This window comes from Pimephales promelas, chromosome 3, assembly GCF_988280905.1.
Source record: "Pimephales promelas chromosome 3, fPimPro1.hap1.1, whole genome shotgun sequence".
NCBI lineage: Eukaryota > Metazoa > Chordata > Actinopteri > Cypriniformes > Leuciscidae > Pimephales > Pimephales promelas.
In genome coordinates this window covers 38,032,574-38,058,608 of record NC_142771.1, presented here as the reverse complement: position 1 = coordinate 38,058,608, position 26,035 = coordinate 38,032,574, and the positions used below count along the sequence as shown (strand labels likewise).

Below are 26,035 nucleotides of genomic sequence, written 5' to 3'. Positions count from 1 at the left end.
CGTCCGTGTGTTTCTTTTCTCTCTAGTGAGCGGTAACGCAGGGGCAGTGTAGTACTACAAACGTGCTGGGTTTTTTTTGTTTTAGTTGACTTCAGTGTTTAGCGTTAACAAAGGCCAGGCGATGGCAGACAAGATGGATATGTCCTTAGACGACATTATAAAGCAAAACCGGCAGCGTGGAGGCGGGCGCGGCGGGAGAGGAGGCCGTGGGGGCCGCGGAGGAACAGGCGGCCGAGGAGGAGGCGGCGCCGGCGGACGGCTCGGAAATACAGGCGGGGGCTTTGGAGGCCGCGGCGGAGGATCGGGCCCCATGAGGAACCGCCAGAACCTGAGCCGCGGAAGAAGCAGACCTACGCCGTACAGCAGGGTAGGAGAAAGCGGAGAAAATCACGGGCGCATCCACACGCCAGTGGGTGAAGCCCCAGTTTTTATCTTTCTAGGCTGCCAGCAAACATGGCGGCGAGCTCGTGCCCCTGGAGCTTCTCTGGGAGTGTAGTTCGGGGAAGCTCGTTAGATATATTGTGCATAATGTGTTCTCTCCCTAAGTTCTCTTGCCCTTCGTGTGGGCTTCAAACGCCGTGGGTCTTGAAGAAGCGTGTGTCTCTCCTGGCTGTTCATCCACCCGGAGGCCGCCGTCGACGCCATTTTGAGGACGGCGGATGCCTTTCATTGAGCCTATCCTTTCTTTGTGTTCGTCGACATCTTTCTTCACGGGGTCCTCCTTCAGAATCAGATGTTTGAAGATTCTACCCTTTTTTTGTGTGCAATGTGCAGTAAAGCCCAGCTTTAAGAAGGCCTTTCCTCCTCGGTGGAATTCGCCTTTGTTTTTTTGTTTTTTGGGAGGGGTTTCACGGTCCAAAATCATTTAAAGCAGAAAGATAAGTTACATAGTGCTGGAGCCATAACGTACAGGATAAACGGACGTTGGCCATCTTTGTCCTGGAATTAATGGAGGTTCACCTCTTCTAATTGATTAGTTTGAGCTTTAGTGAGGGCTTTGTTTATTCAAGCACGTCAAAATGGCGTGGGCTCAAAATGGACGCTCCTTCATGGACACTTTCGGTCGCCTTCTCGTGTTTTTGGACTTTACTGTGCTGCTCCTCACCGGAGACCCGTGGATCGTCCTCATCCACACGACGGAGGTCTGCTGGGATTCGTTTGGATGAACGGCAAGAGACTCTTGGGGTTGCTGGTAGCTAGCTTTGCTACCAAAGGGGTGGTGGGGAAGTTACTGAGGGAATAGGCTACTGGTGTTTGAAACAATAGGCTGGGTTCATTTGTTGTTAAGCTGCACATGTAAACTGTTATTGCATGTACATTTATTAAAATTAACCCTCTGGTTTTACTTTTGATGATAAGCGGTCAAAACAATAAGCATAATTGTTTAAGTGAAATTAAGATTTAATTATTTTTTTGGTTTTACTTTAAGTTATGCACCATTTTATTTTCATCCCTTAAAAAATAACCATCATTTTATTAAAAATGCAAATTCAAATTAACAATGGTTTTGCTACACTAACCATAGTTTAACCATGGTATTTGTATGAAAGGGATACTATACTTTTTTTTGGAAATAGCCTCATTTTACCAATCCCCTAGAGTTAAACAGTTGAGTTTCCGTATTCGAATCCATTCAGCCGATATTTCTGATATTTCGAAGAATATCAGTAACCAGACAGTTTCTGGTCCCATTGACTTCCATAGTAGGAAAAAAATATACCATGGAAGTCAATGAGACCAGAAACTGTCTGGTTACTGATGTTCTTCGAAGTATCAGAAAATCGACTGAATGGATTCGAAAAAAATGAAATTCAACCGTTTAACTCTGGGGGATTGGTAAAATGAGCCTATTTCCCAAAAAATTGGAATATCCCTTGGTAATGGTAATCCATCTGACGAGGCATAATTACTATTCACTTATTATAATAAAAACTAAAAAGCATGGTTCGTTTTCACGAGGGATGTAAAATGCTACTGTAAGTTGTTAAATGTATAATGCTCTGTATTACCTAGTTGCATTCAGACAATTGTACTTAGGATTTGGATATTTTCAACGACTATAGATCTTGTCAGACTATATTGTGGCTGGTTTTACCCCCTCAATTTGTTTAGTTTCCCTTCATTTTCCATCATTTGATCACAAGCCATATACCAAGGGTTTAATCTTTTTCAAAACCATTTCATTTTGGTCTAAAACAACGACAGAGCACCAGAGGGTTAAGCTTGCCTCCACTGAGATCGAGTGAATTGCACATCCATCCAGTAGAGTTCGAGAACATGATTTGAACTGTTCCGGAGCTGGCATGGTTTACTTGTTTGTAGTGATGGGGTGGGCAGGGATTTCTGGAAATGGCAGTAAGCGCACTGGGTGTCCCTGGCCGTGTTGAAGCGGAGCCCCCTGCTTGCCCCAACACCCAGCCGAGTGGACTGTCAGTGACAGACTGGGGACCCGAAGTCAGCAGGTGCGTTCTCTCTCATCTGTTGCAGCCCAAGCAGCTCCCAGACAAGTGGCAGCATGACCTGTTCGACAACGGCTACAGTGCGAGCGCTGGCGGGGGCGGCGGTGGAGGCGGAGCGGGCGTGGAGACGGGAGGAAAACTCCTCGTGTCCAATCTCGACTTTGGCGTCTCTGACGCAGACATCCAGGTAGGTGTCCGTCTAGGAGTTAAATTCTTTGAGAATTTGGGTTGTTTCTGCAGCATATGTGTGGTTTTTGTTTTGCCACAGGAGCTCTTTGCAGAATTCGGCACTCTAAAGAAAGCAGCGGTACATTACGATCGGTCGGGGCGCAGCCTTGGCACTGCGGACGTTCACTTTGAGAGGAAAGCAGACGCCCTGAAAGCCATGAAGCAGTACAACGGCGTTCCCCTTGACGGTAAGTGTGCATCCTACAAGCTCCCTCGGTACCTTTTCACAGCTAAGCCCTGATATACTTGCTAAGTTTTGTTCTTCGCTTTGGGGTGAAGTTTGAAATACCTTTGCTTATGCTGTTAGCGAACACCCTGATGCCGTCCGCACTGCTGAGAGCGGCGTTCAAATGTATGTAAATGCTGTGCACTTTCCCCTCAATAACAAATAAACATGCACAAATGACAGGGGAGAAAACGACAGTTAAAGGGATGGGTCACTCAAAAATGGTCCCATAATTTACTCGCTATCCTAAGTGTATGGCTTAACATGGTGTAATAGTTATATTAAATGTCCTGGCTCTATGATTGGAGTGAATGGTACCTTAGATTTTGAAGCCCCAAAAAGTGCATCCATTAAAGTAACCCAGTGTAGGAATCCGAATTTACAGCTTTGTAAACCTTAATCACTGGCTTCTGGTAACTGTATACAAACTACAAACATTTTGGTTTGGTGATTTTTCTCTGACATCACAAAGTTTGTTCTTTGTCACTTTAAGTTTATCTGGAATTCTTGAAAGCCTGTTCGACTGACTGAGTTTTGCAGCAATTTCAGTTATGTGTTCTCTCTCTCTTTTAGGTCGCCCAATGAACATCCAGCTTGTTACATCACAGATTGACGCACAGAGGCGGACTCCGATGCAGGGGTAAGGATGGTAAACCAAGGGTTTAGTCTCTTGCCTTGTATTTGCTAGTGTTCCCTGTGACTGAATTTCTTCTCTCCTTCCCAACAGTCTCAACCGTGGAGGCGGCGGCGGCATGAACAGAAACCGAATCGGAAGCTTCAACGCACAGAAAGGTCGTGGGGGACGTGGAGGCGGCGGAGGATCCAGAGGTCGCGGGCGAGGGGGTCGTGGCGGCGGCAGCAAACAGCAGCTCTCCGCGGAAGAGCTCGACGCCCAGCTAGATGCCTACAATGCCAGGGTGTGTTCAGAGAGGCTTTTAAATTCAGGGTTCCCACGGATCCTTGAAAGCTTAAATTTGGCCCTGTGAAGCGCTTTAAATTTACTTTGTGCAAGAAGTTTTTTTGGTACAAATGTCATATCCTCTCCGGTCTATGCTAAGAGTGCTGTGCGGTTTGACCAAAAACGTGTAACTTTTTTTTTTCTTCCCAAAATTAAGCCGGTTTTCGGTATGAACTGGTATACCGCCCAGCACTTTATGCTAACTAGCTTGATTTACGTTATTTATACATTGCGTTTAGCGTTTCCCGCGTTAGTTACTTTGTTGTACGTTTCCATGATCTTTACATGTGCATGAAACTACCACGATGGTACCTCAGCGTTTGTTGTTGGACATTACAAATGTGTCCCCACAGAGTGCCGAAGTTATCACGTCACTTTGCAGGTCAAAACGTGGACGTGAGTTAGCATTTTAGCACTACCGTTTTCCTTGCTCTGAAGTCCATGGGATTTTTGAATGGGTTTTTGCTAAATTGCCTGAAATAAGGTGTGTGGTGAACTTTGTCTTTTTTTTTTTTTTTTTACATTTATATAGGCTTCAAAATCTATAAATTTATGATTGACTTGTAAAGATTATCCTGATAGACAAAACGTGTAAGGGTCACAACTCTTTGAACACAGATCTTAGTAATTTTTTTTTTTTTTTCTCAAAGTCTATGGGGAAAATCTATAGCTTTTCGATCCAGGGAACCCATGCGGCGCTAGCTACTGAGTTGTCCTACAAAGTGACGTCATCAAATTCAAGAGCATTCCAGGCCCAATAGAGTGCCGACGTGAAGTTAGCCTTGTAAAATGTGCCTTTGTCTCATCTGGTACTAATCTCCTTTTACTCTTTTTGCTCCTCTGACAGATGGATACCAGCTAAATGCTAGCCCCTCAAGCTGCGTTCCCCGCTGTTCCGACATGGGAAGAGTGGTCGTCGTTGTTATAGCTTTGAACATGCCGGATGTTTTACACGTCTTCAGAAGTGATTTAAATGTGTAACAGACTTTCTCCTTTTAAAATGCTTGTTTTTTACCTACTTTGTTTTATTTTTGTTCAACTTTTTTTTTTTTTCTGAGAACCTGGTTGGACTGTAGGATTTTATGGGATGTTATCTTTAACCATCCTTGTGTAGATCATTGAAATAAAAAAACCTGCAGTATTTAGTAACCACATGATGTCTCTGCTTTCTGCTTGTGCACAATCTCAATAGAGTTGCGAACACTAGTCAATCACAAGTTTATGCAGCTTTGAGGTGTATAAATTGACAAAAAAAAAAAAAAAACACTACTCCTGCCTTCCACTAGATGTCTACATCTCTCTTTTGCCTTTGATTAGTGTAACAATGCTTTTGTAAGAGGTAATGAGTATTTTAACCCCTTTAAAAGCCACAATGTTTTGGTCTAAATGTCAGTTACTACACAAACTAATGCCAAGAAGGCTTAAGAACATTTGTCTTTTATAAATGCTGTGATTAACACCAGGTTAATAAGTTTTACAGTTACATGTCCTTTCCGGAAACTGCCATTCGTGAAGTGAGAACTAGAAACATACCGGTTTCTGATTGGCTACAAGGAGTAATGTATGAATGAACTGCTACCAATCTAATACCAGTATGAAATGTGTATTTATCAAGTCGTACCTTGTTGGAAAGCTTGGGTAATATGGAAGATAAGAGACCATTAGCTACTACTTTTTATTGAACGAATGTGTCATTGCATAATGTGTACACATTCATAAAATTGATTCGAGAACAGACACTGGTGGTTTGTATTTACAACTTTCAGATCGGCTCTTTTTTTATTGAGAATTTAGATCGCCTCTTAGCGAATTTTCGAGACGGATATGACGTAAAACCGTGTTAATTCAGATCACGTGACTTTGGCAGTTTGATTTGACTTGCGTTGCGCATCACAGGCCCTGTTCCAATACTCACTTGAGCCCTAAGGCCTTCCTCGAAGTGGACACTTGTTGAAAGTGCACTTAGCGGAGAAAGAGCGCAAGGGCCCGAAGCTGTGAAGAGCAGAATTGGGACAGTTTTGCACACCTCAAAAAGCTACTTTTTTTTAACTCTTAGCCAGCAACCTTTCTGTTAATGTTATTAATATTAAAACAGTTTTTGGCTAAGATAAAATGTGATTGAGGTTTACCTGAGTTTATACTGCCTTACCATATTCACAGAGATTCGAAATGCAATGTTAATTGTTATTATGGAAATTGATATATGAAATTCCCATACATGAAAAAAAAAAAAAAAACATGACGTGTTGGTGATTTATTTTGTATAGGCTATAGATTAAAATAGTCTAACATATAGGCTGTATAAAATAAAATGACTATAAAATGTCTCTTTTTATTTTATTGACCAGGAATAGCCATTATTAAAGTAAGCTTAAAAGTATAAGTAGTATAAGTATAAGAAGCTATATAAGTCAACAAATAAGGCAAGTTAAAAGATTCAGTCAAACATACGTTTCAACGTTAGTTAAATAGCCTAAATATAGTTATGAAACTTCACTTTTCCCCTCAGCCAAAACGATTTTCCAGGGAACAAATCATAGAATAATGAGACCAAAGATCGCCCGTCTGATGTACACAAGCCGATTTATAGCTCATGTTTAACCACTAGACACAGAGCCCGCGGGAAACGCAAGAATGACTAGCCGGGGCAAGGCTGTTGCAGGCGGGGTACATGAGCGCTGAGCACCTGCCGCCCTGTGACTACCTGGAACTCCGAACGTCAGATCAATTTTTTAAAATAGGCGCTATTTTTATAAATAAACCACAGATTTGAGCTTTAAACAACTATATTCTTGACTGAAAAACTGTTAAAACTACATTTCGTGACCCAATAACACAAATATTTTTGAAAAATTCTTCACCACACCGGCATCCTTTATCTTCGGAGTTTCCGCTCCCGAACAGCACCATAGCAACCGTTCTCCCCTACAAGGATTCTGGGTAATATCCTATAGCAAAGTGAGGTCTGATGCGCACTTACAAAAAGGGTGTATTAAGTGCCCTTTTGATCACCCCTGGAGAACACTTAGAGGATTGGGACACCCTACGGTCTTGCACCCCTTAGTGAGAACGCGCATTGAGGGGCACAAGGGCGCAAGTGCGGATATTGGGACAGGGCCACAGGTTAAAAACAAATGATTCGAATCTTCACAAACGATTCGATTCTTCACGAAGCAGCGATTCGAACGCGCCAGTGAGCAGATCAGTAATATTTACGACTGTACGTTAATATAATAGCGTTATTAGATTGATGACACAGAAAACATATAAATGCATACATAAACGACAACGCGACACCTTTAAAAATAGGCTGCTATTGTATTGAATTCGTGGAGATTATCCCCACCACTTTGTTTCGTGTTTTGAGCTCGAAAAGAACGAGCGCGTCTTTGCGCATGCGCAGAAAGCGTCAAGCGCGTGACGGAATTCCCGGAAGTGTGTCGCCCTGGCTGGCATCGCCGCCGCTCCCTCATCGCGCCATTGAGAAGTCAGGGAAGCTTTCTCTAACCTATAAACTCGCAGTACCCGCAGGTCCACGGTAAGTTTTCACAACAGAAACACAGCGATGATCTCATATAACACTCTCAGAAAGGGACACGACAGCGTTTTCGCTTGCGTTGACGTTTTTTCCCCGGTAGTTTTGCATCGTTCGTAGCTCGGTAGCAACGGCAGGTTGACAGAAGACAGCAAGTTGAAACATGCATTTCCTTCCTGCTCCACAAACTACATCCACGGCCCTTTATAAAGATGGTCAATGCGAAATTAAGCACGCATTTAATGTCACGGGTCAGACTGGAGGGTTTTGTGTTCTCCGGTTTCGTTTTGATAACCCAGTTTTGTCTGAATTGGTCATCAGGCGTTGTCCGAAAAGCCTGTAGCGGAACATCAAAGTTAACGAGCATTTCGCGTTTTTCATACAAAATAGAGCCATCTAGAGATTAAACTCTGTGATTGTGTTTCCCTAAATAGTCGTGACAGCATGTTTTCTGATATTGTGCTCGGGGAAGTTGCAGTTTAGTTCGTCTTTTGAAATCATCGAGACATGTCCATAAAATAACCGGCGAGATGATTTAAAATCATATTAAAACTGTGTTGTGATATTAGATATTGACTTCAGCCAAGAAGTCGAAGGGAAAATTCAGAAAATATTCAGTTTTCTACTGCCGATATAAACTTTCACACAATCCACTGTTTTATTGCATGAAATCGTGATTTGTCAATGATGTTAGGAGTCTGATTGAAAGCATTATGAACTTTTTATTTATTTATTTATTTAAAACTTCCTAACGTTGGAAATGATGTTCGATTAGTAGCATTAGCTTGCTAGCATGAGGAGGAACTTCCTTGATCACTGATGCAACTTGATGTATATATAAAACAGCTAATTCTTTCTATATTTTTTCCTTAGGCATAATCTGCAACTAATATATTCTGTTGGTTGTTAAACAAATAAATACTGGTAGAAAAACGTTGATCATCATCATGATTTTCTTTTCTTTTTTTGTTTTTCCTGTGTAAATCCCGGTTAATTAAATCGCGGCTGGCAGCGGGTGTTAAATCCACCTGAATCTGACGCTTAGTAAATATGCGAGGTGGAGATTAACACAATCTTTGCCTGAGCACAGATTAAATGTTAGGGAGCATTTGCGCACACAACCCTGGCTTGTGCTTTTTTAGAGACTCATGGCTGACTTCATTAACAAAAGAAACCCTCTGAATATAATTAAAGCTAATTTCCTTCCTGTCTAGCTAGCGTGAGCGGCGCTTCGTGTTTCTAGTTCCTTCTTCTCTTTTTTTTTTGTCTGACTGTGAAGAATTGGTGTATCATGAATATTAAGTACGTAAGGTGACGCTCGCCGCTGATTGGCTGAAAGGCGAAGACAGCCGACGAATGAGCGAATTCTACTGTAACGAAGGCGTGGATTGTAAATATTAATGAGGTCACGTGAGTGGACGCATCCGCGCGTCGGCAGGGTAAATTAATATTCATGAGCTCAGGCGTCGCTGTAGTATCCGTAATTTTGGCAGGGCGGTGTCTGCAGGCCTCCTCAGTATTTAAACTTAGTCCTTAACTGTGTTGAGCAGCCATTTGGGTTATTATACAGTGTTTGTCGCAAAGGTGTATCTGTATTTTCTTCAAAGCTGGCTTCACATGCACTCTTTAAAAACGAAAGGACTGTTTGAAAGCTTTGAACATTGTTAGTGATGCACATGTGATCTGTGTAATGATGTCTTTTGTCTATACTGAAATGAAGTTTACATTTAAGGTTAAATCTGATATTCTTTTATCGTCATAAGAATAGATGGAGAGTGAAATATTGATGTGAAATGAGGGGATTTTCAGAGTCCCATATATACGTGACCACAATTCAATATTTCAGTTCTGTCCGGGGAAACAGAAGGGAAAGTAGGTTGCAAAATAATTTATGTTTAATACATTTATGGTTTATGGCCAAAAATAGTCTCTGTACTACATTCTGAATGATTTCTTCTCCCCTCCCCCAAAGACAAGTGTACAGGAATATGTACAATAACAAACAGACATGTGTCTAGTGTGTTTTGTTAATGTCATTGTCTGATTTTGTATGGTTCGGCCGATTGAATGAATAATAGATCTTTATTCCTTTATGAAGTCTTTCAGGCTGATAGAGCAGCAGTGAGAGACAGACATCAGAGAGATGTGTGAAGCCACATGAAGGTCAGGCCTGATGGGCCATCCCTGATATGACCCCCTCCTGTGCCTCTTCTGCCGTTTATTGACCCCTGTAAAGCTGTACAGCTGGGCAATAAAAAGTTACAGCTTGATTTATTTATTTTTTTCAGTGAATTATATACAGAGGTTGGAGAATGAAACGGAAACACCTGGTTTAGACCACAATAATTTGTTAGTGTGGAGTTGGGACTCTTTTTGCGGCCAATTCAGGATCCGTATTCACAGATACTAGTCCTTCAGTGGGATTTTGAGCCGTTCCTTTTCCAGATTGGCGGCCAGGTCACTGTGTGTGTGTATCTGAGGGAAACGTTTTCCCGAAAAGATCTTCCTCAAAATTCTAAGAGACAAAACATGTGAAGTTATTAATAATATTGCAGCCTGCACTGAAAACTGTGCTGAAGATGCATATCGTCAAAGTCAGGCAACACACTCCTGTTTCAATCAATAATCACATGTTAGCACATGAACAAATGTATTTTTCTATTAAAGGGATTCTCCACTTTTTTTGTTTTTGGGGAAATAGGCTAATTTTACCACTCCCACATAGTTAAACAGTTGAGTTTTACCGTTTTCGAATGTATTCAGCCAATTTTTTTTTTGATATTTCGAAGAATATCAGTAACCAGACAGTTTCTGGTCTCATTGACTTCCATATAGGGTTGGGTATCGAGAATCGAGTATCGATTGGAACCGAGACTAACTTTTCGTTTTTCCCGGAATCGGTCAAAAGTTAAAATTTCGATTCCTAGTTTCGATATTCGCAGTCCACCGAGCGGAAGAAGAAACCGCTGAACAACACCCACGAAGAAGCGTCTACCGGAAGTGTTGGCATAACCACGCGAGTCGAACATGAGTAACTTACGTCGGCGATCCAAAGTGTGGCTTCACTTTTCTAAAAATAACGAAATCAACAAAAGGAGTATTTTTACAGAAGGAGTATTTCCTTCAGAAAGGATTATTTCCTTCAGAAAGGCCATTGGTTAGCAAGGTTAGCTAAACCTTTTTGACCCTGCCTCTTAAAAGAATCGGAATCGAGAATCATTAGGAACCGGAATCGAAACAAGGAATCGGAATCGGAATCAGAATCGTTCAAATTCAAACGATACCCAACCCTACTTCCATAGTATATTTTTTTCCTACTATAGAAGTCAATGAGACCAAAAACTGTCTGGTTACTGATATTCTTCGAGTTCGAAATATCAAAAAATCGGCTTAATGGATTCGAAAACGGTAAAAATCAACTGTTTAACTCTGGGGGAGTGGTAAAATGAGCCTATTTCCCCAAAAAGTGGAGTATCCCTTTAAGATTGATCTGTTTATTTAGTTAAAAGAAGAGTTAAAAAAAAATCAAGATAGAATAGCCTAACGGTCAACTAAATTCAATTGGGAACACTAATCTGCCTTTAAACTTGATAGAAATACAGATTTGATGTTATTGTGATAATTATTAATATTGACTGATTTAAAAAAAAATGTTATCATGATACATTTTTTGGCCATTTCGCCCAGCCCTATTATGAATAAGAGAAATGGAGGTTTCTGCAGTAGGAGAAGGCAATAACTGTTACGTATATAGTAACTGACAGGCGAGATGCAGTAAACGCGATCATTGTCTTGCTTTTGGAAGCGGATGCTGCTGTTTGGGAACGCAGTCATGAGAGACACTTCTGGAAGGTAATATAGGCCTATGTCACAAAAAAAATTGAAGAACGGAAGTACGTCTTTTACTAGTGATACGGCTCTTCCGGTTAGCTTTTTACAATGGTGGAGTCCGATAGATACCGCTGGACCAAATCTCTCCGCAACCTGCCTAAAGTGACAAAAAATGACTATGTGGTTCGGATGGTAAATGAAAACTCAAGTGGGAAAGCGTGAAAGCTGACATGAAAACATGAAAACAATGACATTCATATAACCGTTATTTGAAGCGCAGAGTTACTTTTAAAAGTTGATTTGCTCTGTTTTGATCGCTGCCGCTGACTTTAGAGTTTATATCCAAGTGTGATTTCACAGAATGTCAGACTAAAATTCATGATGCAAATGGATGTGTTGCACTTGCAGCTTTGCTGTTAGACGGGCTTGTATATTGAGCATTAGTGTTAATGCTCTGACACGCAGTTTACAGTTTGAAGATAATCTTGAACAGCAAGTTAGTTCCAGTTGAACAAAAAAGTTAGGCATGTGGAAGGAGAAAGCTCTTTTACAATGCATTTATCTGTTATTCACATCCGTGTTTGGATGCTTGCACATGTTTACACCCTAAACAGTCTGTAGGTGTGGGCAGTATAGTGGTTTAAAAAAAAATATATATATATACACACACACACACACACACACACACAAGTAATGACTCCTGCTGGCAGCTGCACTAACTCAAAATGGTGACAACTTCTCTCTGTGTTTCGCGGTAGGCCTATTTGCTCCGTATCACCCCTCCCCCAACATTAACTTACAACCACGAGTTAAATTAACATTTACAAGCCAGACAAAAATCAGTCATCACCATCAAGTAGTCACCATAATGTATAACTTTAAGTTTAATTTTCGAAAACTTAGACACTCGAGTTAAAGTGTTAAAGACAAGAAATAAGTTCATATAACTTAATTGGGCTATCATGTTAGTGTGTATATGTTGTGTGTGTGTGTATATATATATATATATATATATATATATATATATATATATACAGAACTGCCTTAATTCTACGTGGCATTGATTCAACAAGGTGCTGAAAGCATTCTTTAGAAATGTTGGCCCATATTGATAGGATAGCATCTTGTAGTTGATGGAGATTTGTGGGATGCACATCCAGGGCACGAAGCTCCCGTTCCACCACATCCCGAAGATGCTCTATTGGGTTGAGATCTGGTGACTGTGGGGCCATTTTAGTACAGTCAACTCATTGTCATGTTCAAGAAACCAATTTGAAATGATTCGAGCTGTGTGACATGGTGCATTATCCTGCTGGAAGTAGACATCAGAGGATGGGGACATGGTGGCCATAAAGGGATGGACATGGTCAGAAACAATGCTCAGGAAGGCCGTGGCATATAAAGGATGCCCAATTGGCACTAAGGGGCTTAAAGTGTGCCAAGAAAACATCCCCCACACCATTACACCACCACCACCAGCCTGCACAGTGGTAACAAGGCATGATGGATCCATGTTCTCATTCTGTTTACGCCAAACTCTGACTCTACCATCTGAATGTCTCAACAGAAATCGAGACTCATCAGACCAGGCAACATTTTTTCCAGTCTTCAACGGTCCAATTTTGGTGAACTCTTGCAAATTGTCGCCTCTTTTTCCTATTTGTAGTGGAGATGAGTGGTACCCGGTGGGGTCTTCTGCTGTTGTAGCCCATCCGCCTCAAGGTTGTGCGTGTTGTGGCTTCACAAATGCTTTCCTGCATACCTCGGTTGTAACGAGTGGTTATTTCAGTCAAAGTTGCTCTTCCATCAGCTTGAATCAGTCGGCCCATTCTCCTCTGATCTCTAGCATCAACAAGGTATTTTCGCCCATAGGACATATCATTGTGCCTGTTGCACTCATGGTACGGCAGTAGTTTCTTGATTATTACGCAGGAATGAGAGTATAGTGCCTAGCCATATCAGCCTAGAAAATCGTAACTTTACATTTTCCGTCAGTCTTAGTGCATACAGAAGAGTCAAGTTTTAAATAGGAAAAATATCGAAACACTTTGGTAATTTTTTTTGAGAAATGCTAATAGTCATGTTCACTTAAATGATGTAAGCTAAGCTATGCTAAAAGTGATACCGCCAGAACCGGAGATCGGCCGAATGAATTCAATAACGGTAAAACTCAACAGTTTAACTCTGGGTGAGTTGTTTTTCCAAAAAAGTGGAGTATCCATTTAAAGCATATTAAAAACACCACAGTCATATAAACAACATTGACAACTTGGTTTTCACCACAGGAGGACTTTAAAGATCATGAATACTAACCTAAATTATTTGGAAGAAGTTTGGCTCAGGAAATTGAAGAAACTTGGCGTAGTTCATGTGTTGTGGCAGGTATTGTAGTTTGGTATATTGAACAGGGTTTCCACCACTACAGTGTGACCTAGCATGTTTATGAGAAGAGCCAAAGCTGGGAGGGGCTTCTTGAAGTGTGATCTATTCCTGTCTCCTCTATCCTCGAGTCTCTTTCTGTCTTCAAGGACCTCAGGCTCTTCTCAAGCTTTTTTTGCTGTATTAGGTCAATGACACAAATACAGCCCAATCGCACTGCTCTCCCCTGACACGTCTGACCTTCAACTGAACAAAAGTGCTTAGGGATCCCTAGGGATCGCTCCATGTTTGTTTTCAATAGAGTCAATCCTGAACTGACATTAGCAACTGCACTGCTGACCCTTCTCTAACACATGCAGTGTTATTGATTGTGAGGTACGAGGCTCATGGCTGTTGCCCAAACCATATATTATTCACTGTTCTAAATATTAATTTTCAAACATTAATTTAATAGCATTATTAGCTAAATGGATTGTAATTGCAGTGTTAATGCATCTAAATGCTGCTTCAGATGCAGCTTCTGTGCCTCTTATATAGAGTACACATAGTTGTTCGGGATTTTGTTGATACCGATTTAATTTGAATGGTCTGGTTTAATATTGAAATAGAATATTAAGATGTCAAAAATTGGTGTAAGAATTTGACAAAACATGATGCTTACAGCTAATAATAAAAAAAAAAATCAGCCCTTATAAAAGTAGAAATGCCATTGGAAATCAATTTAAGGTGAAATGTTAGTTTCTGTCACTGCTGTGAACTAACCACAGCACAGAATATGAAGAATGGCAAAAGCTTTTGGGAGTCAGGCCTAAACCAGACAATATTGCACACTGCAACATTAAAACCTTACATGACCAGTTTGATTTCATGGTGACTTTAAGTGAGATTGTTTTAGGGAAGCTACCTTCAAATTGCATCTCTTTTGAGGTCACTTATGCGGGTCCATTATTTCAGTAAGAATGTTGGCTTGTGTTTAGGAGTCGAGAGCAAAGGCCAATCTGGAAATAATGGCTTGTTTATGAAGTATTCCCAGAGTTCCAGGGTGAGGCAGGGAAATGAACAAAGTTCCTCTTGTTTACATTGGAATTTTCCAGACTATCCTCCGAATGTGTCACTTTGACACGTGTTAAGACCCCATGAAATCTAAACTAAGAGTTAGGTGGCTTTCAGTTCTTTCAAAATGTGAATTATAAATATAATCTTTAGCAGATATCCATATCTAAAATGAATCGTTCTCTTCTAGGATAGAGACTGTATTGATGACTCATATGGGTGTGTCCGTAGCCCATCAAATCTTCCCTATAACGTCATTGTACCACCATCTAAAACCAACTGACACTGATTAGCTGTAACAAAATTTACAGGAACATTGTCATTCACCCCACACTGAGACCTGTGGTGTTTTGGTGTGTGTTCAGAGTGTTTCTTTACTGACTCATCCACTTTAATTAAGTTTAGTCTTCTTGGGTTCGGGCCAAGTACTTGTGGTGCTCTGTTACCCACATTTCCTCCGTTGTGCTGAGCTACACATGACTCGACGGTGGGGATAATTGTTGTTCCTGCACACCGTGGCTGTTTGGGCCCAATTCATCTTCCTTTAAGACTGATGGGGTAAAACGTCTGTTTCCTTTTTACTTGACCCCACTTTGTTTTGTGCTTGTCCCTGTGGGTTTTCTGCCTTGTCATCTGTCCTTGCGACACAGATTTCAGTTCACTTTTACTTGAAATCTGTCACAATGGCTACATTTACATGTAACCAAATAATCCATTAGTAATTGCGACCGTCACGGGATGCGTTACCTTTGTGATGAGGTTTGGGGTAACTTTACAATTGAAAAGCTAGTCTTTTCCCCTGTTTTTTTGTCTTGACTGGAGCGCTGTCAACAAAGTGAAAAATAGTTATGTCTTAAACGAAGCATCTAGTGAGGGTCTCACTTTCCCTTTCCCAGCGGATTAGACCTACTGTTTAATTAACACGAGTGCTCTCCATAGCTACAGTCTCCTGGCTGTAAGATCGCCTTGCGTAACAATATTATTATCCTGAGCTAGAGGTTTCTGTTTTAAGAATTACAATAGTTTACTTTGACAATTCACATGTAACAATGGTTAATCGGCTGTATCATCAACACTATTTTTTTCCCCTAACTTGCTGGACGTCACATGCCAGCCAAGCTACTGCACTTGAGAAGAATGGGAATGCTTTCAATGGGCGTTGAAGCCCTATTGTTGAACAGCCTTATTTACTTCCCCATTAAACTATTTATAACATCCATTTCGAGTAGCTATATCAATGCAGAATTCATAGCCTAGGGTCACTTTGCCGTGGACTTCACACGTCTTTGCTGTACTCAGTTTAAAAACCTAAGGACAATGGAGTCTCTTGAGGAAACTGGTTGGGATTGTCAGATAAATCCTCTTTACCTGGCACCGTTTGGACATCCCACTGCTCTTACCGACACTTTAATTAGCACTAATCTTGTCTTCAAAATCTTGTTAAGTTTAATGGTTGCTCAGTAACGAGCCTAATCTTGGGCTTTGTAACCCTTAGACTAACATTTTAGTCCTGCTCAGGCTTCCCTAGTGATGACACTTCTGGATAATCCCTAATTAGAGTGAATTTAACTCAGCTGGACAGAATCGAATGGAAAAGTGGGTTATGCCAACGTCAAGCCATCTCCACTATCAAGTGCGTGAACTGGCCTTGACGGCTCGCTTCGCCTTGTTTTCATGGCCCAGACGCTTTATAAAGTCACCTGCTGTTGTTTCCCTAGGTTATGTACCTGCTGCCTATGTTTAGAAAAGAACTGCTACAACCTTGTTAAACGGTTTCGCCGTCATGCTCAGCTGTGTGAAATTACCCTGCGCTCCTTTCTGCGTTCATTAACGTCGAGGCGGCTGCCAAATGGCCAACAGTGTTTGTACTGGTTTACTCTGGCAGCTAAAGTGAGTTCATCTGGGCATAAATGCTTCCAGCTGAGCTGGACCTTGTTTTCATGTTTTGCTGATTCTTCAGCAGAAACGGATTTATATTTCGTCAGTCTTAATTGACTTCTGCATGCTCCAGAAAGGGACATGAGCTGCTTTTCATTATGCACGGGTGTTTTTCTGTTCTGCTTCGCTCAGCCTGTTTAGCTTCTCAACTAGGGAGGGTCAGTATTATTATGACTATTATTATGACAACAGTGTTTGATAAACTATCACTGAATCTATAAATTGTAAACTCTAAGATCATACCATGTATTACTGGAGTTCAACAGAAAAGATGCACAGTGAAATAATTCTAACAGAAATGTACTCAAGTTAACAAACCCACACTTAAACCACTGACTCTTAAAAGTGCAATTTACCCCAAAATATACTCGAGTATAAAAAATGATTGTGATTTTAACGGTACAAGACTAGTGTAAAAACGTTAATTGGTTAACAAAGTTTAATTACTTTACGGTGAATAACTGTGATAGATGTGATGGTACATTTAATGTAATTTTATTGTAAAACACCATTAAATTGACAGTTTTTGAAAGTGAAGAAGTGTATAATTTACAGTGAAAGTAAATTGACATTCCCGCAATTCCCTGCGTGACACTTCATATTTAATGTATTTTTGTTGAAAATACTGTTTCTTCATAGTTTTCTTAGTTTTTCTTCCTAATCAGTTATGTATATTAGTCTTTTATGTTAACTTATATAGGTAACTTGTTCGATTAATCGCGATTGTGATTTTAGCCAAAATCGTCCAGCCCTACTCACTGGTGTCTGAAAGTGAGTTTAGAGCTGAATTTGTTTATAACCTATAAAAACCGAGACAGTCGCCCCGGCTCAAAATAACTATTGTGCTTAAATGTTTAATAACTTTTGAACCGCTAATCCAATCTGTATGCTTTAAATAGTCTTGTAAAGAGGAGATTCATTTTGTCGCCTTTGGACATTCAGACACCCCGTAGTGAATGTGATTGCGTCATCAAGTTTTGATCAGCATTGATCCGTCAAAGAAACCCATGCAGTTTGTTCCTCTGAGCTAAACAGGAATGATTGTTGAAGCTTAGGCCCTCCCCCGGCCCAAGATTAGTTGAAACTACCATCTACTCACCCAATAAACATAGGTTTCGGTCCGACAGTGGAAACACGGCTAATAATTTCAATCTGTGTTGATAATCTCAAAACAATCAAAATTAATGGGATTTGGAACCACCTTTTATTAAGTCCAACAACCTTTCCAAACAAGTGATCTAACTAAACATAATGGTGCGTTCAACTTCACACCGGACGCGAATAGCGCGCAAGGCGCGAGTGATTTCAATGTTAAGTCAATGCAAAGACGCGTTACGCGCGTAAAAAATTCCTGTGGCGCGAATGAGGCCTCATTCGCTCGACTCATTCGCTCACAACGCGTCAATTTGCTCGAATGGCGCGAATTGAGCGTCTGGCGCGAATGATTTAGTTATTATGCTATTTGTGCATTCACGCGTTTGACGAGAATTCGCGCGTGCCGCCCGAGTTGAAAAATCTGAACTTTGGCATCAAATTCGTGCGGCGTTAACCAATCAGGAGCCTGCTGCTTGCTCACGTGGTGAAGTATCTGGACGCTTCAATGAATTATTTTGTAATGTGACTAAATGCGTGTGGTTCTAAGCACAACAAAGCAAATATTTTATCACTCAAAACTTCATTTCAATATACGAGACATGTTCATTTTGTGAAAAAAGTCAATTTCGCTTCAAACTTTTGTTATTACGTGCGTCAGTTTCACTCTTGATGCGCGAATTAACACAAAGTGGTCAAGCGTAAAACTAGACGCGGTAGACGCGAATTTGACGTGCTGTGTGAACGCAGCATAATGTAAAAGCATATAATCATAAGTAACAAGTAATAAAATCTTGGTGGATGAGTTATGATCTTCCAGCGCTCTTCTAGTGCTCCTATTCTGTGGTAAATCAAGACCTGTCAATCTAAACGATCTATCCAATCCCCAAGCGCGATCCATCTGTAAAACAGTGTCCGATCGACCTCAACTTTTCTATCGATTATTTTCCGATTATTCCACCATCAAAATGGCTATTATTCAAAACCGTTTCACCCCTACATCAAACTGGTTTACTTCCAGAAATCAATGAAAGGAGTTTTCCTCACACACCTGTTTACCTGTTTTGAAAGCAGTGTTTCTCGAACACCATTTACAGATTCATACACACCTGAACCAGATAATCAAGCTCTTCAAGGATCATTAGAAATGTCAAGTCAGATCAGTTGAAGACCAACCGCAATGAAGGTGGCCCTCCAAGAGCAGGAATGGACACACCTAGTTTTAGGGCCAATGGGAACATGACCAACCCATTATGTGCCTCTAGCTTCTGATCATAAACTTGAAAAGCTAGCCGCTGGATCAGCGTGCCAGAGCCTGCTGATGGAGAACGGCCTCTCTCCCTGTCAGGAGTGTGAAGAGGCCCAGAATGGAAAAAGCTGTGCAGTGTTATCTGAATTCCTGTCTGACCGTGGCCAAAACCATCCACTGCCAAAACTGAGACGCTTTTCACAAGGCAAAGATCACTTTGAAGATTATCCTAGAATGCTCTTTTATTGATTACATTGTATAGTTTTCTAGTTTATAGTCCATATTCCATATACACTGTAAGAGCTAGAGCAGAAAACTCTCGTTGGTTTTCGTGGCTCATGCACACTAACCGCACTAGATTGTGTGCACCAGTAATGCAGTCGTTTGTGAGTCTCCCGAAATGTTACGCAAACAACATCTGTCTTGGATATGCAGGGCCCACAGACTACTAGTACACCATATGCTGAGAGGATGTTTTTTCTCTGTTCCCTGGCTCTCCCGGGTCATATCTGACGCGTTTGTTCATATGAGGTCCTCACTACAACTATTTGTCAGATAAGCTGGCAGATCTTTGCACTTTGTCTGAGACAAGTTGTCTGGTTTAAAGAGATTGTTGTGCTGTTGGCGGCCTAGTGAATTTCTCTTCTTGACGACTTTAAGGCCCTTTAAGATAACGCAGGTCGCCGGCACTCAGTGCAAATTCAGCAATCAGTTATTATTATCAGTAGTATTTTAGTCATTATTTAATGTTCATTGCTTTGTGTTTAATGTTAATGTCTTTGTGCACTACTGATCTATTGTCGCTCACATTAAGCTGCCTCTTAAAGCAGCACTATGCAGTTTTTTTTACCTAAACTGAATAGCTTCGGAGTTATTGCAATGGATATATGACTATTTTTGGGTTGAATGTTGGGTGTCTCGCCCTCCCCCGTTGCCTGTGAGCGGAAAAAACACACTTGCAACTAGGGATGGGACGGTATGAAAATTTCATATCACGATTATAGTGTCCAAAATAATCGTGATTATCAATATTATCACGGTTTTGTTAAAAATTTATGAAAGTGCTCAAAAAGAACTGATGCTCACACTGAAAACATTTAATTTTTTAATTGAAAATCAACAAACAACAAATAAAACAAGCCTCTCTATGCAGTTTTTTTAAGCAAGATTCTATTCTATGGCATTTCCTTCTTTATAATGCCCGTCGTCAATAGCAACGCATCATTACACAGCGCACATCCATATCACAACGGATGCGTGCTCTCGTTTCATTCAAACAAAACTTGCCGTCTTGCGTCTCCGGTTTTTGATTGTATAGCAAAAATGAAATCAGAGTTGATTTATTGTTTACAGAGTTTGATAATATTGGTGTGATATGTCTTGTCTGGACGATTGTTTTTACAAAATGAATTCATAAACAGGTAAGATTTAAAACATTAGCTAATCTCATTATCAATTCAATATGTCCCCGTAATTATGTGGTAAAAATAAAATCGGTTTAATACGTGATGCATCTATACTTTACCATCCCTTATAATATCACTCTTAATAATAGTCTTGTTTGAAGTTGTTCGTTCATCTTTGGCTCAAATCCACTTGCTACGAACTTTTCTTCGCGGAAGCTTCACGTCTATTTCAAGTGAGTGACATGAAATGTTTCAACTCAAAACAACATTTCGTGCCCAATTGTTTCCCAAACGTAGTTTTGGTATTAAGGTCAAAGTTAACTTGCCTTGCGTTCGGGTGACGATCACACAAGACGACTCGGCAGATTTGAAGTGTTTCTATTGCAGTGACTTTTTGTTCGGCAGACAGGGTGACCATCCTCGATCAAGTTTCCCTCAGGACTTTTGGAAAACCAAAAATATGACCACACCTCAGATTTGGTCCTCTTAAAAGGCTGAAAAACCTCCTGGGCACGGTCACTGCCTTCCGCCATTCCTCCTCGAATAGTAATTTAAAAAACATATTGCGTGCTGCGCGGCTGCGTCAGACTGGCCGACAGGATTCAGTGAGTTATTAAAATCGCGATAATCAAACACGGTTTTAATGATAATTAAATTTTAAACGATAATACTAACCGTCAGTACATTTTATCACGGTTTATCGTGAAACCGGTTATCGTCCCATCCCTACTTGCAACTTTGAGCCGGCCGGCCGCAGCATCAGGAAGTGTCGATAAGATGTTAGGTCTCGCGATGTAACGAATTGCTTTACGGCAAGAAAGATCTGTTAAAATGAGCATCAAACAGAAATAACCCTGCGCCGTATACATGTGGTGTTCGAGGCACATACAATACAGACTGCCGACAGTTCAACAGGGCGCAGCTCTTAAAGGGTTAGTTCACCCAAAAATGAAAATTAAGTCATTAATTACTCACCCCCATGCTGTACCAACCCCGTAAGACCTTCGTTCGTCTTCGGAACACAAATGAAGATATTTTTGATTAAATTTGAGAGCTGTATAACTACCACATTGGCTCCTAAGGGACTGCCTCTTGACGGCCCAAAAAGTCAATGAAGAAAATGTTTAAATATCCCAAGTGACTACCGTGGCTCAACTATATGTTTATCAAGCGACGAGAATACTTTTTGTGCGAAAAAACAAACAAAAATAACGAGTTTATTCGACTATTCCTTTTCTTCCTTGTAGGCCAGAAACGAGACTTCCTTAGATTTCCACGACGCATGCGCGAGAACTGAACTGAAGTAGTGTAAGCAGATCACAATTCTCGCGCATGCGTCGTGGAAATCTAAGGAAATCTCGTTTCAGGCCTACAAGGAAGAAAAGGAATAGTCGAATAAACTCGTTATTTTTGTTTGTTTTTTCACACAAAAAGTAATCGCGTCGCTTGATAAACATATAGTTGAGCCACGGTAGTCACTTGGGATATTTAAACATTTTCTTCATTGACTTTCTGGGCCGTCAAGAGGCAGTCCCTTAGGAGCCAATGTGGTAGTTATACAGCTCTCAAATTTAATCAAAAATATCTTCATTTGTGTTTCGAAGATGAACGAAGGTCTTACGGGGTTGGTACAGCATGGGGGTGAGTAATTAATGACTTAATTTTCATTTTTGGGTGAACTAACCCTTTAAAGGGGCCACACCTTATTTCACCTTACTCATTACAGCTTCCATCCTACTGAACATATACCGATATACAGGGGGAGGGGATCAGGCCGTGAGTGCAGAGACATCTCTGCGTGAGTGCAATTTACTCCACAGCAACTCAGAGTTTGACACAGTTTGACAAAAAAAGAAATCCTGCATAGTGCTGCTTTAAACAGCTTTCGGTTACCAAATTGAGTTTCTCTATTTTGTGGCTTATTGCGCTTAAACGCCAACATGCCCTTCTTGCAGAGTATTCAGGTAAATACAGTCAGTTTAGGATAGGGCTGCACGATGTATCATTTTAGCATTGATATCGCGATGTGCGCATCCACGATAGTCACATCGCAAGGATATGCGATGTCAATTATAGGGATCGTAGTTGATTTGTGGTCAGTAGGCTACGTGCCAGCAGCTCCCCGGCCCGTAATGCTTGTGATTCGCGGATTAATCGGGCCTAAAAAAAAAAAAAAGTTTGGTTCCGGTTGGTTGTCAGTTGAGGTCATGGGTCGGTAGGGATTTTTTTTTTTTTTTTTTTTTTTTTTTTTTTTTCAGTGGCAGCAAGGGATGGGTAGGAAATTATTCAGGGCTCGACATTAAAGGGATAGTCAAACCTAAAAATATCAAAATTGAAACTACTGTGGAAACAAAGACACCTACATCTTGGATGCCCTTGAGTTAAGCTAAAACATATCAAAAATTAATTTCAAAGTGAACTATCCCCTTAAGCCTTTCCACGTGCTTGTCCTCCGGACAAGTAAGTAAATTTGTCCGAGTAAAAAAGTTGCTTGTCCGGATTTTTTAAATTTATTTATTTTTTATTCTGAAGCAATATTCTCATCAGTGTTCAATCAGCTTTGATATTTAAAAAAGGCAAATTGTAATATCTGCACCTTTAAGGGCATCCCCTCCACCAATATTATTAAATGCCCTATAGTGTCTTATTATTCTAAATAATTGAATTTATTGATCAAATTTAGGAATTTAAAATGAAAGATGAAGCATACTGTTACCCTAGGTAGGGCTGATGAAATTAAATCATTTACACTGAAAAATTACAATTTCATAAAATAATGTTATGAAATTGATTTAAATGTGCAAATAAGAAATATTGGAAAGAATTATACTAGGCTACTTATAAACATAACACTAAACTGCCAATAGGTGGCGGCAGGCGGCTGTATAAATGAGTGAGTTATTGATTCATTAATTCAAACGATTCGTTCAAACGGTTGATTCATTCAAGAATGAGACAGATGTTGATGTTTATGAATGGGTCATTGAATCCTTGACTCAACCGATTCGTTCAAAATGCTGAATCATTCAGTAATGAAAACAGGATGAGTTCCTGTGAGATGCGTCGTGGTTCTGCTGTGACTTAATTTTCTTTGGAACTATTTTTGCTGCTGAAATGGAACAAAAACACCCAATATTGCTTATAAACAGTAAGTGACTTAATCTTAACTGTTTATTGAACTGTAGGAAATCAATGTCACTTTTTCAATCGTGATGGTATTTGAGGCTGCTTAGTGCTTAACATATGTTAAAATATAAAAACTCCACATTTATATTTTTTATAGGCAGAGTATGTTGTTAACTGTGTGTGTGTGCTCCGCTCATGTGTGTAGATTTCTCTGCGCGAGCGTCAACAGCGCAAATTTACCATCAGTAATACAGTAGGCCTGCTACATTTATTATCCACAATCGATCGCAACTTGCAATAAATGTAATAAAATCAGAATCATTCTCTCGGTTTCGTGATTCCCTAGTTATTTTTTTGTTTGTTATTGATGTTCTAATCAGGCTACTTGTCCGTTGGGGCGAGTAAAATTCTCTTTTACTTGTCCTTCAAAAATCCATTTGTCCCGGAAAAGCGGACAAGTTAGACGGGCTATAGAGATACGAACCGCGGGAGGTTAGAGTGTTTTGGATTGCATAAAAGAAACTAACAAATACATGGCGAAAGAAGTGCTAGACAGCAGAAGATGGGATTGGGATCATGATTGGATCATGGTAGGATGATTTTTTAATAAAACTATGCGGATGGAGGTATTAGTATGTGTTGTGTGCATGCCTATGAATGCATGTATTTGTATGTGTGCGAATATGAATAAAAATATCCTAAATTACAAAAAAAGACTTGTATAATATGTATTATAGTTCAGTTTGACGAACGACATCTGCCTCGTTTGTTAATAGATTGCTGGAGGACAAGATGCATCTTACATCGCGTGCTATAAAAAGACGCAGCTGTACAAAAACGTAAATTAATAGTTCGCCTCAGAGTTTTTTATTTGTGTATTTATTTAATTTTTAATATTTCTTCCCCAAGCTCATAAAATAATTTTGGGTCGCACATAAATTGACAGGGTCGGTCGGAAACCGGAAACAAACAATTTTTTTTTTTACGCCTCGCAAAGTTTAACCATCATAGTGTGAGTTTATCAATTTGCAAGTCCTGTCAGTTTAAACATCAAGTGCAAGAAGACTGGAACTTGCGCACTGTTTTTTGTCAGCCTTACTAAAGCGCATTTTTGTCCCGCCAAAGCTTGACAGGTGAATGATGTAGATGACGACGAGTGACTTCTGCGCTTGTTTAACTGAGAGAGTGAAAGTCTTGGTCACGCGTGCACTCTCACCGTCTCAAACTGTCTTGCTCTCTCTCCCTCCCTCGCGCATATTAATGAATTGAGTTGACTGAATATCTTTGAGAATACATGACGATAAAAGGTTGGAAGACCAACGTTTTTTTTTTTTTTTTTCTGGACTACCACTGGTTGTGAATTGTGCTATAATAACGTTGCCTTATCTTCTCTGAAAAGCGTTCCACACATTCAGATGACAAACCACACTTTCAATAATTAAAAAAATATATATAAAAATCTACCCAGTGATGAAATGTTTTCTGTGTGGACACAAATCGTGTGCGATGTCCTAACCTGCCTGGATAATCACTCAACGTGTGCTGTGGTCCGTTAATGACGCGTCCGATTCGCGAACTAATGACTCATTTGAACGGATTCACTTTAATGAATGGTTAAAACAACTGATCTGTCCAACACTGAGCTCAAGAGACTTCAATCGGAAAACACTTTACAATAAGGTTCCATTTATTAAAGTCTAGTTAGTAAAAACTACATTAGTACTATTAGTTTCTATGCAGATTTACTCCATGACGAAACCACCCCAGTCATTCTAGAATGATTCATTCTTTCCAAATAGAGCGATTCTGGTCATCTGGAGAAATTGTTTTTACATCGCAATATATATATATATTGCGGAAAAATAAAACATCGCAATGCCTTTTTTTATCAATATTGTGCATCCCTAGTTTAGGAACATAAATAGTCGAGAGAAAACACGTTGTGTGACCGTATATTGGATCCATGCTCTTAAAGTGACAGCAGCCTCATAAACCTGCTGCTTTCTGTCATGTTAATCATGTAAAAAATCACTTGCTGCTCTTAACTGAATAGCATTTTAGCATTAATCAGTATTTCATTTTTACATTAAAGACTATGTGTTATCGGTGCTACTTTAATTTGTGTAGTACTTCTTACCTGGATACTACCGTTAGACCCACCTGAAAAGCCGAAAGCCACGTTTAATTTCTATTTATTCTATTGTATGCATTTGTGCTATTTTTTTGCAGTTTGTTTATTTGTTATGATTTTATTACTGACCATTTACTTGTCATGTAAATTTAGTTTATTTAATTTATGATTCAAATGTAAGATATTTATGACCCAAATAAAGCCTCCCTGTTCTGTGTGTAAGCAGCCGAATTACATAAATGGTCAAAACATTTAGATAATAATAAATGATCTGTAATATGGCAGTTTATGGAAAATGCTATCGAATATTGATATTTTTCAAGGTATTATATGGAAATTCCAGTATCGTGACAGTGCTAGTTTAGTTTCCCCTAAAACTATGAAGCAGCACAACTGTTTTTAACACAAAATGTTTATTGATCGC

At 40.1% G+C, this 26,035-nt stretch overlaps 2 protein-coding genes across 2 annotated transcripts in view; both read left to right on the top strand.

The window, feature by feature from the left end:
* alyref (Aly/REF export factor) lies at positions 1 to 5,025 on the top strand. Its single transcript, XM_039662211.2, has 6 exons — positions 1 to 367; positions 2,488 to 2,646; positions 2,728 to 2,875; positions 3,487 to 3,553; positions 3,641 to 3,830; positions 4,719 to 5,025. Exons 1-6 carry the CDS (start codon positions 122 to 124, stop codon positions 4,731 to 4,733), a joined length of 825 nt encoding a protein of 274 aa, XP_039518145.1. The 5' UTR covers positions 1 to 121; the 3' UTR covers positions 4,734 to 5,025.
* A 2,227-nt stretch (positions 5,026 to 7,252) lies between these two features.
* Positions 7,253 to 26,035, top strand: part of arhgdia (Rho GDP dissociation inhibitor alpha) — a 38,164-nt gene continuing 19,381 nt past the window's right edge. The window contains exon 1 of the mRNA XM_089128864.1: positions 7,253 to 7,409. The gene's annotated coding sequence lies outside the window, so the exon portion shown is untranslated. The remainder of the gene's footprint in view (positions 7,410 to 26,035) is intronic.

What these genes read in the sequence shown, in the direction of transcription:
- alyref (XM_039662211.2), top strand. Translation starts at nt 122, where the DNA reads ATGGCAGACAAGATGGATATGTCCTTAGACGACATTATAAAGCAAAAC. An exon ending in GACCTACGCCGTACAGCAGG is followed by an intron (nt 368 to 2,487) that starts GTAGGAGAAAGC and finishes CATCTGTTGCAG; the next exon opens with CCCAAGCAGCTCCCAGACAA. An exon ending in CAACGGCGTTCCCCTTGACG is followed by an intron (nt 2,876 to 3,486) that starts GTAAGTGTGCAT and finishes TCTCTCTTTTAG; the next exon opens with GTCGCCCAATGAACATCCAG.